General features: G+C 38.4%; 2 protein-coding genes across 2 annotated transcripts; one reads left to right on the forward strand and one right to left on the reverse strand.

Annotated features, from left to right (window-relative positions):
* Positions 1-893: 893 nt before the first annotated feature.
* On the reverse strand, positions 894-9,414 carry scpep1 (serine carboxypeptidase 1). Its single transcript, XM_062438702.1, has 13 exons — positions 9,284-9,414; positions 8,892-9,031; positions 7,056-7,145; positions 6,674-6,829; positions 5,554-5,628; positions 4,291-4,363; positions 3,904-3,941; positions 3,676-3,804; positions 3,004-3,088; positions 2,738-2,851; positions 1,932-2,069; positions 1,684-1,847; positions 894-1,132 (listed from the first exon to the last, which is right to left on the reverse strand). The coding sequence occupies exons 1-13, from the start codon at positions 9,342-9,344 to the stop codon at positions 1,070-1,072; spliced, it is 1,326 nt and encodes a 441-aa protein (XP_062294686.1). The 5' UTR covers positions 9,345-9,414; the 3' UTR covers positions 894-1,069.
* Positions 9,415-10,969: 1,555 nt separating this feature from the next.
* On the forward strand, positions 10,970-17,853 carry coil (coilin p80). Its single transcript, XM_062439202.1, has 7 exons — positions 10,970-11,226; positions 11,845-12,838; positions 14,031-14,120; positions 15,137-15,184; positions 15,352-15,424; positions 15,678-15,766; positions 17,497-17,853. Exons 1-7 carry the CDS (start codon positions 10,973-10,975, stop codon positions 17,542-17,544), a joined length of 1,596 nt encoding a protein of 531 aa, XP_062295186.1. The 5' UTR covers positions 10,970-10,972; the 3' UTR covers positions 17,545-17,853.
* The last annotated feature ends 1,231 nt before the right edge of the window (positions 17,854-19,084 follow it).

Consider the following 19,084-nt stretch of genomic DNA (forward strand, 5'->3'; position numbering starts at 1 on the left):
ACTAAATCATGATGAAAACGTCCAGGGAAGTGGGGCAAAGGAAACATACTTTTTAATAGGCAATGTTAACAAATTAAAGCTTTAAGTTGGCACTTTAACCCTCTTAGTCTCTGTTTTATTTCACTACAAATGACTGAATACTGGCTGACAGTATATGTATTAAGTCCACAACCATGCTAGCACCCTTGTGAGGCTGTGGCATGGATGTATTATTACAGCTAGATAGGGCTCCATCTATCAGCCCTGCAGACAATTTCCCCCCAGTGGTCACTCACGGTATTGCAGCACAAATCCCCCTGCAGCCTAAAAAGCATTTTCCCCATAGACCACCATTGGAAAACAGGTGTCTATAAAACTGTTGACAGGACACCTCGAACTGCCAACAAGCTCAATAATGACTTTTTCTAATATGGACCACACAACACAAAAGCCAACCTGGAAGATAGAAACTTTTTTTGGTATATGCACCAGCCGAGCAATCCTTATTGGCCTCAATGGGCACCATATTCGGTCCAGTATCCAGCTCTTCTGATATGTCCATATAAGCTGTAGGTGCAGCTGTGATTTAAGCTAAATGCTAAAACCAGCATGCTAACTATAATGTTTACTTTTCAGGCACTTGTGTATTATTAGGTGCCACGTCAAATATGTTGAAGTTTTCAGAGTGGGAAGTTTCCCTGTAGTAGTTACAACTTATGAACATATGACATTTTCCTGTCAGAATGACCTACTTTAGCAAAATGCAATCAGATCAACAATTTTATACCTCTCTAAAATGCAACTGTTGCTCTAAGAAAATCTGAAGATTGATGTAAAAGCGTGCAGGCACATGGTCCTAATAACAAAGACCATCATTGAACGGTTTGATACTGAACCAGAGAAGAAGCCAAGACTTAAAAAAACACAAATCATCTTTATTGTGGTTGATTGCTGTATCAGAAAACTGAGATTTTTGATTTGGTTGAGCAGAAAGTGAAATAGTAAATAACAAAAAAAAAAGGAAAAAAACAAAGTGATGTGATCATTGTGATTGTCGGAGCCATTCCAGCTGGCATTAAAAGGGGGTACATCAGACCTGCTGGGTGATCATCTTCATCATTTGCAAGGCCATAGGTCCTTGATCTGAGGGAATCTGTAACAACAGGGGAAAAAAACACATTTAATATTCACTATGGAGAAACACAAAATACTGCAGCAGCAAATAGGCCACAGTAAACACTAGCATATAAATGACTGCTCAGCAAAAATACACACCTTCAAAATAAAATTATTATTATTAAGATGTCATTTTAGGAGAAAATAAGTCATTACAAAAAATCTTATATTTCAAGAACTTAATATGGTGTAGTATTATTAGATTGGACTATATGTGTGGAAGATTTAAAATGCCTTAATAAAAAACAAAAATAATGTGTTCATGCCAAAATTTTAAAAAAATTTACTGTCCAATTATAGCATGGGTGTGGAAGCATGGTCAGAGCTCATTTGTGCTGACACAAGCAGATGGCAGCTATGATAGACAGCCTTTCATATAAACATAACTCGTTTTCTGTTCTCTCCTAAAATTGTGACTTTATTCTTGTAAAAAAAACTTGCTTGAAATGATAAGAAAAAGTGGCCCAGTATCATCACCATCACAGTATCTGCATTTCACAGACTACATCATTCCAGCTGGTGTCTTACCATGTGACCGGCTTTCAGGATCCAATAGAAGGCAAAGTTCTTGTAGTTCTTGCAGAAAGCTCCGGTAACCCCTGGGGAGACCGGGTCATCGAGGGCAGTCCACTTCAGATTGTTAAATCCAGATAGGCCGTCCCACTTCAGCCGCTTGACCCACATCTCCTGACCTGAAAGAAGAAAGTAGAAATGAAAACACTTGGATCGTTTACACTAATGATGCACTAATAGTTTGAGTATGTTGAGTAGTTTACCCATGGTGTCCACTATAAGATCCAGCTGTCCATTGTAGACGGTGACGTTGACTCCAGCGCTCAGCAGCTGGTCGACTATATCCACCACCGGCTTCATGAAGTCTCCTGACATGTAGCTGAACACTGCCTCTGCCTGACCTGAACACACAGCAAAGACAGTTTTCATCTTTTGAATTTGTAAGTAAATATGAAACCAAACCTGTCAGATTAGACTGTATGCAAAAAGACAAAAAGGAGGGACACATTTACAAATGTAGGTCTGTCTGTGACCCAAATTTCATGATTATTTTAAAAGCAGCCCTGGATAAAGCTGACCCTTTCAAACAATACCAATACTTACACCAAAGTCATATTTCAAAGACTTAACTAAACACACATCTGCTTACATCTGGAATAAAAAATTGCTCTGAATATGGACAGTTTTTAGACAGGCAGAATGAAGATGGAAGGTTTGTTCCATCAAAATAAATGTATAATTATTAAACATTGGACACATTATAATTTGGTATCACTGTGTTCTCTGATTGGTGCTGAGCTTCAATTTAACATGGCTCAAATTATGGTTAGTGGTCAATTTAGTGTCCCCCCAGATGAAACTGTATTCCAATTGTGGGTTACAAAAAAGGTGCGACCTGTGTAAAGGACTTTATTAGAGAGGGTTAACATACCCCAGTCTAATCTCTACTGATAATACTTTATAAAAAGGGACCAGTTCTTAAGTCAAACTGTATTTTTCCACTTGTGGAGAAAGAGATGCTTGACTCTTACAACAGCTCTGAACCGCTCAGAACACTCAGATACAGTACCTCCCCAGGTGACGTTCTGGGGGATGATGCCCAGTTTCTTCCTGATTGGTCCATTCATCAGCTCACTCAGTGATTGACTGTGGAGGGGTCGAATATGGCGACGGGCCTGCAGAGCTGTTGGCAAGAGGAAGAACGTGAGTTATAAAAACAAATGGACAAATGAGTATTAAAAAGGACTTATATTTACAGATAAGCTGTCATGTAATGAACACATTCATTCCATGTCACCAAACCCCAGCAGCTTTTTTATTTGTTAAGTGTCTTACAGATGAAGTCCTCTCCTGCTGAAGAGGTAAGTTTCTCATCTGGCTGCTGTGTGAGGATGTTGTAGAAGTTGACTCCGTTGGTGTTCTGACATGACAATCAAAATAAGACAAGATGTCACGTCATGATCCCTAAATGAAAACTGGGTAGTAGTGATGTAATGTTTTTCTTTTTAATGTTAATTGACACACAGTTTCATCATTTACAGAATCCAGACCAATATATCAGACCGATATTGGCCTATTACAGATTTATCATATCTATGATTATTCCATCCGATATTTTTTTCAACGATCTATAGGCTGTATTTCATGTATATATTTAATAATTTTTCCTAATTTAAGTTCAATATATACATATTAAATTCCCAGTGAAGTTTACTGTTTCAGTGCACTGAAAAATCAAGTTTATTTTTAAAACTGTAAATATCATGGCCTCCGTTACATATCTGTCACAAGTGTCAATCAAATCAATATTGGAATTTTTTTACTCTCCAATATCGGTAACAGCCCCAAAAATCCAGTATCGGCCGGGCCCTAATTAGATATAGTCCTTTGCATTTGCTGATATGCTTTAAATAGCTGCATGCATATGAAAAATAACAGCATTGAACAATGAAGCGTGACATTTCCTTCATTGTGCGGCAGCTTTGGGTCCCACTGTGTTCTACAAACCTGCTCCACCACAGTCTCCATGACAGACCACAGTTCAGTGGCTTTCTGAAACTGCTCCTGCTCCACTGCTTCCTTCACCGCCTTCGCCGCACTGCTGACATCGTTCAGGCCGTTATCGTCCAGCAGCGACTGCACAGCAAAGAGACCCAAAACTCAACACACCAGCGTGCTTCCGAAATCTCTCTTTTTCTCAAATGAGAAAACATTTGCCTTCCGTTTGTTACTTACAGTAGTGTAGAGGTATGGTCCCCATGTCATGACAGAGTCTGTGGATGAAACACAAGTGTAACAGTGAGAAGTTTGGTCTCCTTTCTCTTTCTCTAACTCTGCAGCCTCTTATATTGAGACTGACCAATGTAGTGTTTTACTTTTCATGTATTGGACTGTGATTAGGTAATATAAGTAAAAACAGCAATACACTCCTGCTGTAGTACCATAAGAACTCCCTTCAACAAGACTTGGAGTCCATCAAAATACCTGCATTTGAGTTATTTGAGAATATTCAAGTCCTTACTTGTGTGGCATATTTCCAGTAGCATTTCAATGGGTTTGTTATTTTAAATGAAACATGTACCAAAGGTTGAAGTATAGGTGTAAAGAGAGACTGATACTGACCCAGTGGGGATATCCATGAATCCCCAAGTGCCACACCAGCAAAGTTGCATTTCACTTTCCCTTGTGCTATGGCCTGGACAGACAAGAGACAAAAAGTTAATAAAACAGCACCTGGTGTTGATCACTGTATTTAAAAAAAATTTTAATCAGTGATAAAAAGTTTATCCTGTAGGGTGGTCCTATAGAAGAGGCTGTAAAATAATTTAAATCAAAAATGTTACAAGCGTTCCACTGTAACACCATGGTACAAGGAAATCTTCCAATGGAGAGACTCAGTATAAAAGGGCAAAAAGGGCATCTTTATGAATATATGGCAACCTACAAACTTAAGTGAGCTAATCATGAGGTTCTGGTACACTGAACAGGACAAACACCTGTGCTCTACATTCTTGACATGTGGCTGATGTGTGATATTGTTATACTGATGCATACTTTATAAATGCTTTCACTCTGCTAGTACCAACCCATCTAAATGCCTGTTCATGTTCCAAGAGGAGTGTTATACCTCACCCTAACCCTAACATTACTAAAAACATCATTAAGTATTTCCAAGTCAGTTCTACATCATCAATAAGAGAAATCGTCTGATTGTTGCTGTAACACAATGGTCACTCATCATTTGCAAAGATATCAATATACAAGTATTTATGGAGTAAAAATCAATCAAGAAAAAGGATTTCTCTGGGAATTTATGATATGGACAAGTTGAGCTATTAATTAGTAGTTTAAGATTAAATGATTCAAATACATTTAAAATTTCAGAGATAGGAGGACAATCACTACCAGTTATATTTCTCCAGCAAGGACAATCTCATTCAAATCTATGGTTGTTTATTCAATTATGATAAAGGGTCACTGCTTGCTAAGGGCTTCTGTAACAATCTACAAAAGTGGTAAATTCGCCCTCAAAAAATTCCCGCTTCAAGGCAAGAAGTTCAACTTCTTTACTCAACACTAAAGCAATAAACGTTTTATGTTAATACTGCTATAAAGACCAACTTTTGTTGACTGTAATTTTACTAAAGGAAATAGAAGCTGTTATATAGATGTTATACACCTTCTGTAAAACATTACAGTTGTTTATTACTACTTCTCTAAAACTATTTGCTGATTTTGCAAGCCATGTGACTGTTCTTTGGATCATGTTTTTTTCGCCCACTCATCCATCACATGATAATTGTTTAGCACAGGGACTTTCTTATATCAATAAGTTTAACGTGAAGGTTGAGAAGTGAAGTGGTTACATCCTGCTGTCAGACTCACCTTGGTGAGTTCCATGGAGATAGCAGCAGCCATCTTCCCTCCGTATGACTCAGAGAAGATGTAAAAGGGAATACTCTGCAGATAATACAATTATATTAGTGTAAATTTAACAATAGCATGTATGGGATAAGTGTAAGTAACCATGGTATGTATTTTTGTATGGTTTTGGGGGGAAGTTTGATGTTTCATAAGCAACTGTCAATGAAGCTGAGTTAAGCTAGCCTCCAGCTAGCTAAAATACTACTCTTACTTGATCAACATTGAGAGCATTTCTACGTAAAGAAACTATTCTCTTTAAAATGCATGTGATAACACACAATGGGCTGTTCCATTATTAAAAAAATATTGAAGACAACAAGAGAAATGTCCTGTCTGAATGCAAACTAGACAGGAATTCCTGTTTGTATCATTGACATTTTCATATTTGCTGCATCAGACACACAATTTAATTTTGTGCCCTCCTAGTGTTTATATTTTTGATTTTTTTGATCAGAACATTGCTACTTGTGTGTAGCGTTTTATCCTTTTCGCAAACAAAAGGCTGGCTAAGGTAGACTGGCTGGCTAAGCTTAGTAACTAGTTACGTTAGCCAACTTGTTAGCTATAGTTAGTACCGTTCTCCAGTTCTGAGTCTTGCTAGGAAGTTCGCCAGCCAGCCTAACCAAGCTTTTATTGGTTAGCCTGCATCAGCTAGCATTGTGCAATACACTCTACCCAACCTTTCTTTAACATGTTCAATTTGATTTTTTTCCAGTTAAACATTACAAGCATTACTGAGAATAATAATTAACTTGTTGGCCATAAACATGTTGAGATGTCCCAATCTGTCTGACACATGAAAGCATTTAATAACTAACTTAAGTCCTACCACAATGGAAATTTCATTCGATACTCCTGAGTGTTTGGCCTTCTAGGTATGAGAACCTTATGTTTGTTAGACCAGATAATGCTGGCACTTGAAAATTGGATTGCAGTATTACAATGTTTGTGGGTTTCTGGTGTCTTCCATGAAATTTAAACCAGAACTAACATGTTCTTAGCCACTCCTGTTTCACTGTGGAATAATATAACATGCTTCGGTGAAGATTACTACATTGTCGTGAGTGTCCAGCTGGCATACCTGAAACTCATCCCTCTCGGTGAAGAAGTGTTGGAGCAGTACCAACATGTCCGAGGCCACCGTGGCCACATTGGTAGCATAGCCATCTGGCCTCTCGGCGTAGCTAAAGCCAGTCCCCACAGGGTTGTCTACAAATAACAGATTGGCTGCCTGTACCTGTAAGAGCCAACACATAGAACCATGTTAACCTGCATGTCCTTCCTTTCAACAGATTTCACATAGAGAATCGTTGCAAGTACAAGTTACAAAAAGGTGTCCGTCACAAGATGTTGGGTGAAGGTTTTTAATACAAAAGGCAGGTAATGACTCAACTGAGTGGACTCTTCCTTGTTTCGTAGTTTCTGATCACTAAACAGCGTGTTCAACAAACCATAAATCTTACCCAGCTTGTCTTCCTTGGCTTAAGGTCCCGATCCAAAGGTCCAATCTCCTCAAAGTTCCCAAAGCCACTTCCGGAACCTCCTGGACCACCCTGAAGACACATGAGTAGACATTCTCGTCAGGTTCAAACATTAGGAGCAGAGGTGTCACTTAATACAGCAAAAAGGCCATAAACATACTGTTATTTAGACACTTTAAGTAACGCAATTGATCACAAACGATGAGATGAAATTAAGGGTCAAGTTTGATGATTATAAGCTGGACCATATATTATAGAGACAGAGATACATTGCTCTCTATCAATAGTTTCACTTTCTCTAATCAGTTTTATTTTAAAAAGGAAGAGCACAGGGCACATAAATGTTTTAATGTTGTAGTTCTAATGAGGATTTTCACTGAAGAAACACCACAGTCATTTGGAGGGTAGGCTCTTACAGTTAAAGACACTTTGCATTAGTTAGTTCCTCCTCTGTAGATAAAAATAGAAGCAACCCTCTTTTTACTCATTTAGTCACATGGCCAAATGCGTTTTCCTATTTATGTGAAGATATATATATATGAACAGCCAGCTTCTAATTTTAACTCTGCTTATTGAAACAGACCATATTTACCAGTTTGAGTGCTGTTCCCTACAAATTCTTGTGTATGTAACTATCAAATATTTCCAAAGTCATACCATATTGTTTCTGAAATTTGAATGCAGTCTTCCTACTTTTGCAGCAGCCATTGGTTTTTATATATTTAACTATGATTAAAAAAATCAATGTGCAGATACTTTAAACCTGCATCAGTCAGCGTTTTAGTTTTGCACTTCCATAAAGTTGGAGGACTTGTGACAGACTACAAGCAGTGGATCAAAATCGAGGAAGCAGAGGCAGAGATGACTCTCTGCTCCCAGCTTGTAATGCAGGCTTTGTTATACATTTGTGTTTGTAAGCCCAAGCTGATGACATCAAAGTTACTTTGCACTCAGAAGACAATACACATCTGTATGTACAGGCTCAGAAGTCCTCTGTGTGACTGGTAAACTGATCTTGATGTGTAACTTGGGTCACTGATTGGGAATCAAAATCTCATTTTTCTTGTGTATGCAAAGGTGAAAAATGACAATAAACTTGAACTTGAACTTGAAAATAAGTGTCCCTTAGAGGATATGTTTACACTTTATTATACTATTTTTCCAAATCTGCCCTAAAACCACAGTCAGGAGCCCAAATGAACATTGAAACCTGTTTTTCTTCCTGTAATCATTCCTCCTATTCTATTCTTAGATCCATTCTTAATGCACATTCAATGTAAGTGATAGGGGGCAAAATCCACAGTCTTCCTGTGCAAAAATATATTTAACCATTTACTTGACACTAAGATGAAGCTTCAACTGCCCAAACTAGTCAAATCAAGTAGATATCTTTATGATCCTTCCGCTGAAGCTGTACAGGAACACGTTTTTGCACAGAATGAGGACAGCAGATTTGATCCTTTATCACTTCCATTGTAAATGTATTATGAAGGCATCTTCTAATAGTCAGTATGAACAGGAGGAATGATTACAGTGAGCAAGATCTGCTTCAATGCTCTTTTGACCTGACTGTTGTTTTCAGACATACTTGAACAACAGTGAATCTACCCTTTAAAATCTGCTTGTCATGGTGTTCAATGAAAAAGATGACCTACTTCATATAACATCTGCTGACTGACTGGCATTCCGGAAGTTAGGGGAATACCAAAACAACCAGAATCAATATACAGTATGCAGTGTGTGGCTTGGTGCAAATAGATTAAAACACGCAGAAACATGACCTGTCAGCAGAACACAGTGGACCTGCTCGTGTCCTACCTGCAGCCACATGACCAGAGGCAGATCCTTGTATTGTGCAGTCTGGCTGTCAGCATAATACAGCCACCAGAACATGTGGGCTCCATTTCTCACTTCCACATAGTTCCAGGTTTCTTTACCCGCCAGAGGACTGGAGAGCCCTGCGCAGAACAATAACAGTCACTTTCCGTGTTACTTACAGGACAATTAAACTCAACTAGAAAACCAGTATCGTATTAAGCTCTTAAAATGAAGCGTAGAAATCAAATTATTCTTTCGTTTTGCAATCAGCTGAGTCAAGCCATCATGTAACATGAAACCAGTATTAGTGATCGGTACGTCTAACTTTAGCCGGTCAGAAAACAGTATATTAAATCACTTTAATGCACATATAAATAGACCATTAATCATACCTTTATTGACGATGACGGCGAGTAAAAACAACACACAAGAGGCTGCCTCGGTCCGACCCATTGTTGTTTAGACGTGAGTTAGTAGACTGCGCTCAACTGCTTTTATTGCTACAAAATCACGTGACCCTGCCTGGTGTCAGCTGACTGACTTCCTTTTTTGTTTGCAGTTCAGTTTTGATTTTTAACTTTGCACTGCAGTGTAGACTATACTTAAAAAAATTAATTTAAACAAACAATTGAATAAAATGTGAATTTAAGCAATTAGGACAGACAGAATTTACTGCTTTCTAACGCCTGATGTTAAACTGTTCATTAAAGGATAAGTTCATCATTTTTCTAATTTGTCTTAAACAGTCAGGAACCCAAATGAACACTGAAACACTGTTTTTCTTGGTGTAATCATTCCTCCTGTTCATACTGACTATTAGAAGATGACCTTAATAATGCACTTACAATGAAAGTGATGGAGGACAAAATCCACAGTTCTCCTTCTGTGTAAAAATGTATTTAAAAGTTGATCTGAACCTAATATGAAGCTTCAACCATGCAAATGAGTCAAATCAAGTCTTCTATGTTTCAACGTTACAGTCTTTTTAATGCCAAAGTCCCTCTTTTTGTTACTATACTTCCACCACATATCAACAGGGAAACACTAAGATGGAATTTGATGCTAAAAAGACTGTAAATGTGTCATATATCACTTGATATGACTAACTCACACTGCTGAAGCTCAATAGAAGCTCACTTACACTGAAGGAACATTGAACTGTGGCTGCATGATTTAAATCTGTAATTAAGCTTGCTTCTCCACGCCAGCAGAGGGCAGGGTTCTGATTGAGTGGCTTTAAAGAGGACGCTGGCCACGTGAAGGTAAGACTTCCTGTTGAGCATTTGTCCTTCAAAACAAAAGTACAAATCACCACAACCACAAAAGGTCGTTTTTGATTTTAATATTATAAAAAAATAAAATGCAGCATATGTAATTTCATACAGTATAAGCTGTAATCTTACTGATACTGTTCTTACTGACAGCAACTAGCATCCATACTGAATACACTTTTGGACAATGTAGGCAAGTGGTTCCCAGCTTTTTGGCTTGTGTCCCATTAAAATAAGGCAAGATGCTTCATTTTATGGTTGCAACATCAATCATTTAAACAAAAGAGGGCTTTTGACACAATTTTAAATAACTTTTAGAGCATAAATGAGATAAAATACAGAGCAAAGGTTGAATTTATTTTGAAGAAACCGTATGTTTTCATAGAAAACCGTATGTTAGGAATATGTTTTTTTCTTGTCCAATCATCTCACAACCCCTTAGATCAGTCCAACGACCCTTTATAGGGGTCCCAATCCCTAGATTGGGAAACACTGATGTAGGCCATTGTAACTAATAGTTTTTATATCATGTTAATACATTCTTCACTGATATATAGACACAATAATAAAGAATAGTAAGAGTAACAATGCAATTGTAAATGTAAGTAGGGTATTAACAAACGGTCATAAATTGTCACTTTCTAATAAGCAGTTTATATAAGCAGTTTACTTTTGCACATGTTAATCATTTGCAAATGATGTAATCTGATTATATGCAGCCTCCCTGTTTATCTCTTATTCTGAAAAGTCCGCCCGGATGTATATCACGTTCATGCCGGTTCGAGCACGCGCGCGGTGTGTTTTGCATCCATGATGGCTGCTCATAGTAACAACTTTATCCGTGTGCGTTTACACTTTGACTACCCGCCGCCGGCTGTCGTTGATTGCCGCATGTGCTGGCTGCTCGTGGACCTGAACAAGTGTCGCGTGGTGGCGGATCTGGAGAGCATCATCAGAGACAAGTTTCAGTTCAGCCGCAGAAACATCCTCAACCTGTTCATAGAGGACTGCTACCTGCCGCACACTGAGAGCATCTATGTGGTGCGGGATAACGACAGTGTCAGGTGCTTTTACTGCTGTGTTTTTCTTTTTGTTGCTATAGCTACATGTTTGAGCTTCACTGTGCAGAATGATGTATGTGCAGAGTTTGACACTTAAAGGCTGTTTTTACATGCATCTGCTGAAAGTAGAAAGTGTCTCTGTGCTCGGTATACATCTGATTTTAAGGGCATGATTTGTGATATAAGAATATGTTTGGAGCCAATCTTAAAGTAGTATTAAACTGACACAGATGTGATGTGGAAACGTGAAGCTTCCAGTGTACAAACACTGAGAATGGACTTTACAGTGAAGTGGAAAACATCTTGTGTTAAGCAGTTAAACTTCTGAAATGAAACATACCTATATAGATTATGTAATTTTTAATGGAGGAGTTTTTGTGGAAAAACTGTATCAGAGTCAGACACTAATTATTATTCAAATTATTTAGAGTCCCAGGTTCAGGGGCCCCAAAAGACACAATTCCATTGTCAGCTGCAAAGTGTCAGGGGACACCCCTCAAAGTTATGACTGGGTATTGGTACTTGATATATTCTCATTTGCTCCTGGACAAGGTGGCAGAAAGAAAATATAATTCTGAAAAAGTTAGTCTCTTCCTTTAAAGATGTGTTTCTGTTTTCTAGGGTGAAGGTGGATTGTCTGACTCAGGTGAACGGGCACAGCAGCCATTCAGATACAGCAAGTGAAAACTGCAAAAAGAGAAGTAGACCCGCAGAAGAGGAGGACGGGGCAGGAGAAAATGGAGTGAACGTAGAATGGAAGAAAAAAAAGAGGAAAAAGAGGAGTGAGGAGAGCCCAGAGGGGGACCCCAAGCAGACTTTAGGTGACGAGGGCAATAAGAAGTCGCCAGAGAAAAAAACAAAGAAGAAGAAAAAGAAGGCGGCAGAGCAAAATACACCAGCTGCTACCCCTAAACCAGCTGCTTCTACTAAAAAAAACCCAGCTAGTGTAGACCAGCCGATAAAAAGCACCAAGAAGCCTCCTGTGGCATCAAAAACACAGAATGCCTCCTCTTCAGATTCCAGCAGTAGCAGTGAGGAGGATAAAGCTCCCAAAAAACCAGCTGCTAAAAAACCAGCTACCAAAACACAGTCCTCCACCCCTGCTGCCACCAAGGCGCCTCCAAACACCAAACCTGCCAAGACGAAATCACGCCCTCCCCCGTCATCCTCTTCAGATACAGACTCCTCATCCTCCGATGATGAAGCCACCAATGTAAAAATCCCGCCAAAAACCAAACCTTTAACCTCCGTGACTCCCAAGTTAACAGAAAGCAGTATCTCTAAATCTCAGCAGTCTACAAACTGTGCACAGAAACCGGTTTCGGGTGAGTCTGTGCCTCCTCGTGATGACGAAGAGGAGATAGAGTTCATCATCCGAAAGCCTTTGCAGCAGCTGGCTCGAGGTGTGGGTAACCAGTCATCTTGGCGAGGTCACGGCCGGGGAAGAGGCATGTTTGGCAGCGGTGGTGGTGGTGGTGGTCCTGGAGGGAGGGGGAGGGGTGAAGGTAGAGGGGGCTTCACAAGGCGTAGCGGCAACTCCGAGTTCAGCTATGATGGAGCCAAGGAGCCGTCCTGTCAGACTGATTCACTGACCAACAAGTCGGTGGTCCTCCAGGTCTGTCTGAAATATATCTACGATTTCATGAGTAGACATGAGTGTTAAGATACTGTCATTTTGAATACCATTGCTTTACTCAGTTGTTGAAATAATAATAATTGAAATAACTGATTTATCTTTAAGGTTAAGTTATTTTTCTTCCATAAAAGAAAATATTCACGATTTAAAGGAACTTAATAAAAACTGAAACTAGTCTCTATAGAGAAAGGTTTTCATTGACAGTAAAGTCCCACCATCTCAATTACTCTTGCTACGCCTGTCAATATTTCCTTTCCCGCACTTTTTATGGAGATTACAAAGATAACGGTGGCACATTTACCATGAAAATATGCAGTTTTTGAAAAATGTTGATTTTACACAGATGTAGCAAAAGTAAACTTCTCATTTCTTGCTGGCGATTATCAATTTTGTCGGATAAACGGACAGCTCTTGCTGGCAGATTTATCGGCTGTGACTGGCTAGCTAATTAAGCTAATGTTAGTTCTGTGAGCTAGTTGAAAACACACTTCTAGTAGACTGGGGCTTCCTCGCTATGTAGAAATAAAGACATGGTTGCTCAGAACAGGAACACGAATGCTTATGTTCTTGTTGGGATGTGTTTGGCAAAGTTAACATTATCTCTGGTAATGTTGGCGGCGGTTCCCTAAATACAAAAAACCTCAAGACAGAGCTGCTAACATTACCCTAAATGCTAACAGCATCCAGGGCCAAACAGAACCTCTAACTCTATAATATATTCTTGATTTGGTTTCTACGGTATGTGGTAAGCTAGTTAGCTGGGAATCCTAACGTTAGAGCAGAAAACCACATAGTTTAATTAATTTAGTGTTCTGTTTTTAGTTTTCTAAAGTCTAACAAAGACGCCCCCCACTGAATTCTTTATATAAAGAGCATACTCTTACTAAATCTTCATTGTTTTAGCGTATAAAGAAATAAAAGCCTGACAGGCCTGCTGTAGCTAGTTACATTTGTTTAACTTTAATTGGACAGACAGTGGTTGTAGGGGAGGGTTTAGTAAACAGTCCAAAGCTGAGCATGGTATTTTTAATAAGTTCTGCTTCAGTCACTGTATTATTAAGAGTAAACAGTAAATATGTTTTGTGCATGTAAACATGGTCATTGTATGTACATACTGTGTGTGTGCAAAGATATTGGATTTAATCCTTCCTGCATGTGTCTCTGTGTGCAGAATGGAGTAGAAAGTGCTCCAAAACAGGACTACAGCTCCATGCCTCTGCTAGCTGCCCCTCCACAGGTGGGACAGAGGATTGCCTTCAAGGTATGCCGAGTCCAGTCTTATTAGCTACAGCTTATCTGCTCTCACTGTACTTAGGCTATTTGGCCTCATAGCCTTACTTCCACTGTTCAGGTTTGAACTATAATGGGAAAACTCTCATTTTTCCTCAAAGTCTCCTGAAGAAACTGCTTTCAATCAAAAATGGTCATATGAATTTTTTGTTACCCTTTTTCATAACATTTGGGGGCGGCTGTGGCTCCTGAGGTAGAGCGTCGTCCACCAATTGGAAGATTGGCGGTTCGATTCCCGGCTCCTCCAGTCCACATGACGATGTGTTCTTGGGCAAGAAACTTAACACCAAATTGCTCCCGTTGCTGCGCCAACGGTGTATGAATGGTTACTTTCCCTCTGATGAGCAGGTTGGCACCCTGCGTGGTAGCTCCTGTCATCAGTGTGTGAATGTGACATGTAATGTAAAAGTGCTTTGAGTGGTCATTACGACTAGAAAAAGCACTATATAAGTACAGTCCATTTAAGTACAGTCCACCTTTAACATCTTTTATAAACTACACAAGTAATTGATTAATGAGAATGTAATATGCAGACTCCACAAAACATTTGTTATTTACAGTTATAAGACAGAAGCTGATGGTACAAATAAGGGTGTGAACTTAATTTCACGTTAGCAACCGAACTAAGAATTAGCAAGCTTGCTACCTTTTTCTCCATCTTCAATAAAAGTCTTTATTTAATTAAACGATGTGCTAAGAAATGGAAGAGAGGAGTGAACAGCACAGCATAAAGAAAAAAGAAATAAGGTCAGAGTTATTGTGATTGACTAGTGCTAGCATGTTCCTAGCTAGCTAATGTGTGAGCAGTTAGCTCTCCAGCTACATTATTTCACCAACTAGCTCTTACTAGTATTCTGTTTATACTGTTTTAAACTGATGCAGGTTCAATGTTCTCAAGGGAAACTTCTTTCTGTGGAAGTGAGAGCTTGTATCAAGTTGTGAGCTTCGTTTCCTAACACCATTTCTTTTTTGTGTATGTGTTCACAGCTGCTGGAGCTAACCGAGAGCTATACGCCAGAGGTATCAGAATACAAGGTGAGTAAGATTTTCTGCTGCAGTAATCAAAAATGCCAGTCAGAGTGTTGACGATTTATCTCTTGCTATTTGAAAGTACATTAGACAGAACACACTAATGAAGTTTTGTTCATTCATATTACTGTAGTGACTACGTTACTCACTTCACATGTTGCTGTACATTTTAGGAGGGAAAGATTGTGGGCTTTGACCCAACCACCAAACAGATTGAGCTGGAACTGCCTCGAAATGCCTCTAAAGGTAAGGACCATTTCACCATTGATGGGCATGAACTTAACATTTGAAAGACTTAGTTTCAAATTTAACATCTCCACATGCCAAACATTTCTTTGTTCTTTGAAAACTTGAAATTCTGCAGTATCATGGATTTTTTTAGAGTGAAATTACACACATAAAATTTTACAAATCGTTCACTTAGCTGGAGCAGGTTGTACAGTATTTTCCAACATATTAAACACATTTATTAATCATATTTTTTCTGCTTCTGTCTCAGTTCACGTAGAGCCCGGCAAGTTTGACCTGGTCTATCAGAACGCAGATGGCTCAGAGACGGTGGAGTACGCTGTGTCCAGAGAATCTTGTGTAAGTGTTATATATCATATAGCCACTACTTTATTAATTACCCAGAGAGCAGCAGCTCTTCCCATCTGAGGTTTCATGGGGTTTGCCAGCTACATAAGGAATGGTCTAATTGTTGTGTAACTTGAAGCTTCATATTCACTCTCCTTTTATTTCTCTTTTGGCTACCACCAAAAATCCAGCTCTTCAACTAGTCTTTAACTTAATTTATCTGCTGTTTGGTGCTAGGCAGTTTTTGCTAAAAAAAGACTTGCAGTTTCCAGCCTTGAATATCAATCCAATGAACTAAAACAGGCCGAAAGACTCAGTAGACCTGCAGTTTAGCAACATTTTGAGCCAAATTCTGATTGTGAGGTTGTTTGCTTAAGTTGTCAGGTCCTTGTCAGTCACCTCTGGTCAAACCACAGCCATACAGTCCTGTTTAGGTCTGTCACGATAACTACTTTTGTTGGACGATATATTGTCTCAGAAATAATCGCAATAAACAATATTATTGTCATCATTTTATACCACTGATATAATAGTATAATAATGCAAGAGGGGCGGGGGCCGGGGGGTGGGCAGAGTTATTTCCCTTTAATTCTTCTGCAGAGTCTCCACTCAGAACATACACAGTGAGGAATGGAGGACGCTACTTGCTTAGCCAATGTGACATAAATAGCTTCTTAGCTGCTAATGTGAAATATGGCAATATGGAGGTCAAAAAAATGATCAGGTTCATTTCAATGTATCATACGATAAGTCCATATATAGACATGATGTTGTTGATAATTACATTATTGTATGATTAGTTGATAACGTAATTATTGTGACAGGCCTAGTCCTGATCAAGCATGTATTCTGAATGTTGACCTCATGATAAATCATAACTAAGGCTGGTTTTGTTCTGAATTTTAACTTTAATTGTTGCTTATTTAGTCTCGAATATGAATAACTTTAGATTAGATTCCTGACATTAAATTTTAAACTTTCTTAGCCCCTGAAAGGTAAATGTTTAAGTAACTTTAACCACACTTTTACATTTACTGTATCATCATATCATCAGGACCATATAGTCACTATACACACCCTTTACTTAAAACAGATGCTACTATAAGTATGAATCCTGTGCTGATACACGGTCTTTTAAAGTTTCTTTATCAGTTTTGCCTCCACTATTCTTCTGTGTGTTTCCTGTTCCTGTCTCACCATCAGCAGTCTGATGGGGAACAGGAGCCGCTGCTGCTCAGAATGGCCACTTTTCTAAGTTCCTCTAGGCAAATTATTGTGTTAGCGTTCATTTTGTTATATTGGCTCCCTTTACAAGAGAAGTATTAAAGATCTCATATCTGTACACAAAGCTTATTCCCTCATGTGCCTTATCAAATCACAACTGGTCTACACAGATTGAGTTGTGTTTGGGTCCCTGACTGTACAATTGGCAGTTGACAACCCTTACAGTCAGCATAAGCAGTTAAAGCCAAAGCCTTTCCTTTTGTCTTTGAGCCCAGGTTCTACCCCCCTTCTCTCTACTTTGAGTGAGCCCATTCACCCAGTGATCCCCTCTTTTCAATTACTCGTACAAACAGGAGAAAGGTGGGGATTGACAAAAACTGCTGCATATGCAGAACACAGCAGTTATTGTCTTTGGGATGCTGCATGATGTGGTATTGTTTTTGATAATATCAGTACAGATGTTGTTTTTAATCTAATTGTAATCAGGTTGAAATAATATCTGTACTTTCCTCCCACAGCTGACAGAACGATGGGACGCCCTGCTGGAGCCAAGGCTCATCATTTAAATGTGAAAGACTTTATACATTCACTCTGTTTGGAAAGATGGATTTGGCTTTTCTGCAGTTAATTTTATTTTAGGGTCATTTTAATATTAACCAGAGTCACCTCTTCACTTGGCATTTGACAGCTAAGAGATTTATATATTGTTAATTCAATTTTATTCTCTGTGCTTCTAGATAAGTCATCACTTTCCACAGAAGAGCTGCTACATTGCAAATACAGATCGAAAAATATTAAAACTTTTAGAATTATTGCATTGTAATTGGCATTGGATATAAAATACTGTATTTTTTATTTGTAGGTAGGATAAATGATTGTTTCCAGTACTGGGACGTAATGGTTTTATGCTTTGTACAGTGATGCAGCTTCAGCTGTCAGTCGTGTATAAACTGTTTTTCTAATAAAATACTGAGACAAGATGGCTGTCATACTTTGCAATATATTCCAGCAGGGAGTTGTCACGAGCTATATGATACCGACAGAGCTGTGGTCCAGACAAAGACAGGTCATTTAACAACATCTATCTATCTATCTATCTATCTATGAAAAGACACGTTCTTGTTGAAATGGTGTAAAAAAAAAAAGGAAAAATTAAAATGTTCACTTTTTAAAGGATGGGTTCACAATTGTTCAGGTCTGTCTTAAAACAATAGTCAGGTGCCCAAATGAACATTAAAAATGTATTTTAAAGGAGCCAAAATTCAGAACCATCCTGAGCAAAAATGTGTTTAAAACTATAACTAAAGCTAATATGAAGCTTCCTATTAAAAGTAGACCTCACTCACTCATATATTTTTTCACTTTAAAACCTGTGCAATGACAGGATCAAACTAAGGTATCTTATCATTCAACACCAATAATACTCCTGTACACAATGTTACTATTTTTTTTTACTATATGTGTTATATGTTCTTTTTATTGCTTGTGTACTTAGTTATTATTTATTGTTCTTTATTCTTTCTATTGATGCTCTTTTTATATTTTACTATCCACTTGCTGGTGCAATAATGTAAATGTCCCCACTATGGAACTAACAAAGGAATATCATATCAAATTAGTCTTTCAGCATTCATGTAAAACTTTTTTTAATTTTTTAAGATAGTAGAGAATTTTATACTAACAGGAGAAGACTTACTATCACATCATTTTGACGTACTGTGAGTTTGTGGACATTCCTAGGGTTTAATATGTTTTATTTGTTTGGCGGTAATGAACCTCCATACAGTTTCACACAGTCCTAGCCTTAAATAGCTTTCAGCACTAGATGAAAGGGTATTTTAGGTCACGGAAGTAATTGCTTAATGTCCCGTTTTATTTTGGTAGAAAGCAGGGAATAGGGGGCGGGTGGTAACACACCTCTAATTTATTTATTTATTACTCCAATTAATTTATTAATGATACAGTAACAAAACAATTAGGCGTCAAAAATGATAAAAGCCATCATAAAATCCATGCATTTATTTTTTTTTAGCTTGTTGGCATCACACCTGTATTATTAATTGGCAGCTGATTCTGACGCAATGCCTCGTGCCTGAATCGTAAATC

The sequence above is a fragment of the Scomber scombrus genome, chromosome 18 (assembly GCF_963691925.1).
Source record: "Scomber scombrus chromosome 18, fScoSco1.1, whole genome shotgun sequence".
Lineage (NCBI taxonomy): Eukaryota > Metazoa > Chordata > Actinopteri > Scombriformes > Scombridae > Scomber > Scomber scombrus.

Excerpts from the sequence above, each read along its gene's own strand:
- scpep1 (XM_062438702.1), bottom strand. The coding sequence starts at position 9,344 with ATGGGTCGGACCGAGGCAGCCTCTTGTGTGTTGTTTTTACTCGCCGTC. Across the intron at positions 6,830-7,055 it reads AGCCAAGGAAGACAAGCTGG|GTACAGGCAGCCAATCTGTT; the intron begins GTAAGATTTATG and ends TGGCTCTTACAG. Across the intron at positions 3,089-3,675 it reads TGGAGACTGTGGTGGAGCAG|AACACCAACGGAGTCAACTT; the intron begins GTTTGTAGAACA and ends TTGTCATGTCAG.
- coil (XM_062439202.1), top strand. The coding sequence starts at position 10,973 with ATGATGGCTGCTCATAGTAACAACTTTATCCGTGTGCGTTTACACTTT. Across the intron at positions 11,227-11,844 it reads CGGGATAACGACAGTGTCAG|GGTGAAGGTGGATTGTCTGA; the intron begins GTGCTTTTACTG and ends TCTGTTTTCTAG. Across the intron at positions 15,185-15,351 it reads CAGAGGTATCAGAATACAAG|GAGGGAAAGATTGTGGGCTT; the intron begins GTGAGTAAGATT and ends TGTACATTTTAG.